The sequence below is a fragment of the Triticum urartu genome, chromosome 3A, assembly GCF_056163025.1.
Source record: "Triticum urartu cultivar PI428250 chromosome 3A, HENAU_Tu73, whole genome shotgun sequence".
NCBI lineage: Eukaryota > Viridiplantae > Streptophyta > Magnoliopsida > Poales > Poaceae > Triticum > Triticum urartu.
In genome coordinates this window covers 730,728,035-730,732,641 of record NC_141875.1, presented here as the reverse complement: position 1 = coordinate 730,732,641, position 4,607 = coordinate 730,728,035, and the positions used below count along the sequence as shown (strand labels likewise).

At 61.8% G+C, this 4,607-nt stretch overlaps 1 protein-coding gene across 1 annotated transcript; it reads right to left on the bottom strand.

The window, feature by feature from the left end:
• Nucleotides 1-1,557: 1,557 nt before the first annotated feature.
• On the bottom strand, nt 1,558-3,861 carry LOC147982345 (uncharacterized). The gene is made up of 2 exons (XM_087516280.1): nt 2,066-3,861; nt 1,558-1,993 (listed from the first exon to the last, which is right to left on the bottom strand). Exons 1-2 carry the CDS (start codon nt 3,859-3,861, stop codon nt 1,558-1,560), a joined length of 2,232 nt encoding a protein of 743 aa, XP_087372406.1.
• Between the last annotated feature and the right edge of the window lie 746 nt (nt 3,862-4,607).

Here is a 4,607-nt window from a genome sequence, read left to right as displayed (position 1 = left end):
GACCCGCGGCCCATCAGCATGTGGTAGCTTGCCCTTGGTGTCGATGGGCGTCGAAGACGGCTTGCAGGTGTCCATGCCAGCACGATCGAGCACGTCCTCACCGTACTGGCACTGACAGAGGAAGAAGCCGGCAGCGGTGCGCTGGACATGGATGCCGAGGAAGAAGTGGAGCGGGCCGAGATCCTTCATGGCGAACTCGCTGGTGAGATGGGCGATGACGCGCGCGAGGAGCCCCGCCGTGGAGGCGGTGAGCACGATATCGTCGAGGTACAGGAGGAGGAAGGCCATGTTGTCGCCGTGCGTGTAGACGAACAGAGACGAGTCGGAGCGCGTGCTGGTGAAGCCGATCGTCTTGAGGAAGCCGGCGAAGCACAGGAACCAGGCGCGTGGGGCCTATTTCAAGCCATAGAGAGATTTGGCCAGGCGGCAGACGTGGTTGGGACGATCGGCGTCGACGAAGCCGGCGGGCTGATGGCAGTACACCTCCTCCGTGAGCGTGCCGTGCAGAAAGGCATTCTTCATGTCGAGCTGGTTGACAGGCCAGCGACCCGATGCAGCAATGGTGAGGACGGTGCGGATGGTTGCAGGCTTGACGACCGGCAAGAAGGTCTCGCCGTAGTCGACGCCGGCACGCTGACGGAAACCGCGCACCACTCACCTGGCCTTGTAGCGGTCTAGCGTCCCGTCAGCACGCAACTTATGCTTGAACACCCATTTACCAGTGATCAAGTTAGCGCCGGGAGGACGAGGCACCAGATCCCAGTTGCGGTTGTGGACGAGAGCGCCGTACTCTTCACGCATGGCGGCCAGCCAGTTCGGGTCGCGCACGGCGACGCGAACAGAGCTGGGAAGCAGAGAGAGCACAGTAGTAGTGGAGGCAGAGGCGGCGTTGTAGTAGCGTGGATTGGGACGGACGATCCCCGTCTGTGCACGCGTGATCATCCGACGCGGCGGAGCAGGCCCTGCCGGAGCGGTCGGGGCAGCGGGTGAAGGAGTGGGCGCCGAGGAGCCACAGCCGTCCGATGAGGAAGGGGCAGTGGAGCTTGAACAACCGCTGTGCGAGCGGGCGCGGGAGTCGTCCGCGCGAGATTCGACGGTCCCGTTCGAACCCAAGGAGGGCGCGACGGAACAGGAGCCGTTCGATGAAGAGGGGACGGCAGCCTGCGATCCCTTCTGTAAAACAGAGGGAGGCGCGGCAACAGAGCTCGATGCGGGCACCTGCAGAATTAGAGGTGCAGCAGCAGGCAAGGGCAGGGGCGGCTCAGGCGGGGGAGTGGTGCGATGAGCAAAGGGGAAGACGTCTTCGTGGAACACGACATGGCGCGAGGTGAGGACGCGGCGGGATTGAGGATCGAAGCAGCGATAGCCATGGTGATCTGAAGGATACCCAAAAAATACACAGGCTACGAAGCGAGCAGCAAGCTTGTGGCGCGCGGTGGCAGCAGTGTTAGGATAACATAAGCAACCGAAGACACGCAGCAGACTGTAGTCAGGCGCGACACCTAGGAGGAGCTCATGAGGAGAGTGAGGGGCAGTAGCATGACATGGACGCCTGTTCTATAGGTAGGTGGCGGTGTTCAGGGCTTCAGCCGAGAACCGCGGCGGCATCGACGCGTGGAAGAGGAGCGCGCGCACACTGTCATTCAGGGTACGTAGCACGCGCTCTGCCTTGCCGTTCTGCTGGCTCGTGTAGGGGCAAGAGAGGCGGAGGACACAGCCATGCGCAGAGAGGAGTGAGCGAACTGAAACACTGTCGAATTCCCTCCCATTGTCAGTCTGAAGAGAGAAAACGGGGAGCTGAAACTGCGTACGAGCATAAGCCAAGAAATCGCGCAGAATTGGGGGAAGATCAGACTTGTTTTTCAGTGGAAATGTCCAGACATAATGTGTATAATCATCGAGTATAACCAAGTAGAATTGATAGCCAGAAACACTAGCAACTGGCGACGTCCATACATCCAAATGCAAGAGCTGGAAAGGGGAATATGTGCTACTGACAGAAGAAGAAAAAGATAAACGAGTGTGTTTGCCCACTCAGCAGCCATGACAGTGGTGAGGCGCAGACTTGGTGAAGGTAAAGGGCAGCTCCGAAGCCAGCAGATGGAGCGACGCCTCCCCCGAATGCCCAAGACGCTGGTGAAGAAGCTCGGTGGTGACCACGCCAGCGAACGGGAGGGAGGACAACGACGATGCAGACGCCACCCGATACAGATCGCCCGTGGAATTACATCGGAGAATCACCGTGCGAGTCCGGAGGTCCTTAACAGAGAAACCAAAGAAGTCAAACTCTACGGAAACAGGGTTGTCTCGGCAAAGCTGATGAACAGACAGATGGTTTTTGATCAAGGGCGGAGCAACAAGAACATTGCGAAGCTGAATGGGAGAAGTGCCAGAGATTATGGAGCCAGTACCAACATGAGTGATGAGGAGATGTTCACCGCTACCAACGATGATATGGGAAGGAGAGGTAGGAGGGTGAACGGAGTGGAGATTACCGGGGTTGTTCGCCATATGCGAGGCCGCGCCGGAGTCCAAGTACCAGTCAGAGGTACTGCCCGACGACGAGGGACCAGCGGTGGCGCTGTGGAGGGCCGCCTGGAGGGAGGCCATGTCCAGGGGCTGCTGGTGTTGCTGTGTAGGCGCTCCAGGGGGCGGGCCGTAGCCGTACGGCGGCGCGTGACCGGGCGATGGAGCGTAGCCGTAGCCATAGCCGCCAGGTGCAGCGGGGAACGGCGCAACGTACATGGCTTGTTGAGGTGGCGTTTCGGGACGGGGGCCAAGCACACCAGACCCTGGTGCGCGCCACGGCATGGGCCAGGCCTGGACGAGGCCAGTCCATGAGTTGGTGCCGGGCGCCGGAGCAGGGAGTCCAGGTGCGCGAGGAGGAGAGGCAGTCGGCGACGGGGCGCCGCCCGTGCCGTTGCCGCGCCCGCAGCGACGCCCGCGGCCACCACGCGCACGCCCGCCGCTGGTGGCGTCAGGCGCAGCAGGGGGTGCAGCGGGTGGTGAGGGCGAAGTAGCTCCGCGCCCGGCGAAGAGTGCATGGGCGCCCTGAAGACGTGCGGTCTGCTCGGCCCGATGCTCCTCAAGAAGCAGGAAGGAGCGTGTCTGAAGAAGTGAGGGCAGCGGCGACTGCGACGTGATGTGGGGGATGGCGCCATGGAACTGGCGGTTGAGCCCGCGGAAAAGATGGAAGACCTGGCACGGCTCGGACACCGGTTGGCCTAGATCGCGGAGCTGATCAGCGTACGTCTTCAACTTAGTACAGTACTGCATAATCGTCAGATCGCCTTGCACCACGGCATGATACTCAGCGTCGACGTAGACGGCGCGGGCGAGTTGGTTGTCGCGAAAAATGCCGTCGATCGCCGTCCAGATGGTGAGGGCGGTGTCGTCGTCCGCCATGACGGCGTCCAGGAGGTTGGGGGCGACGGTGGTGTTCAGCCAGTGAACAATGGCGTGATCCGCCATCGCCCAGTCAGGGTCTTCGAAGCACGGGACGGCCTCGGCGTCCACGTGATCGCGGAGGCCAAACATGCCGATCGCCGTGTCGAAGTGGCGGCGCCACTGTGCGTAGTTGCCGGCGAGCAGATCGATGGTGATGGAGACATGGCGGCGGATGTCGATAGTCTGCAGAACCGCCGGGGAGACGGTGGTCAGAGGCGGCGTCGGAGCGGCCGCAATGACAGGAACGCCAGCGACAGAGCGAACGGGCAGGAGGGCAGGGGCCGGAGCAACGTCGACAGGGGCGCCGGAGCCATCAACGGCAGGGGAGGAAGGAGGGCTGTCACCCATAGCGGCGGAAGCGGGATCGCCGGCCGGAGCAAAGGGATTGTTCCGATCACCGGTATCTGATACCATGATAAGAGGAGGTTTAGCTATGAGTTTCAACGCACTTTGATTAGCTCATCGGCTGGGGCATATATACAGTTTACAGATACCTCCAAGAAGAGATCGTGCGCCACTACTGGTGATACGCGTACACATACACAGGCATACTACGTACACACACATGTGGTCTAACAGTGGGTGATGTTGGTGCCGATGGACACCCGACGGCGCTCCCCACCGGACACCCCGTGGTGCCCCTCATTGCCGATGATGGTGTCCGCGGCGCGGGAGAGCCCGAGCTGGTCGATGAGCTGGTCCACCCGCTCGCGCTTGGCAGAAGGAGACAGCGTGCGAGACGCGGAGCTCGGCGGCGAACAGCAGCGTCTCGCGCACGGTGAGCATGGGGTAGAGCAGGTCGACCTGCATGACGTAGGCGGAGATGGCGCGAAGGCGGCTGCCGTGGGGCGGCTCCCCGTTGAGCGTGACGTGGCCACGGAGGCTGTCGCGCATGATCCGGCCCGCCAGCGCGTCGACGAGCGTGGACTTGCCGGAGCCGTTGGCGCCCATGACGGCGAACAGCTCGTCCTCCTGCACCTCGCCTGAGATGCCATCCAGCAGCGCCTTGGTGTTGGCGGGTGGCGCATCCGTGGAGGCCAGGCGGTTGCTGGCGCGCGAGGGGAGGCAGCCCTGGCCTTGCCGGACGCGGTAGGAGACTCAAATTTTTACTACGGTCTCTGGTTGTCATATAATGACGTAGTGCCAAGTTTTGTATTTTT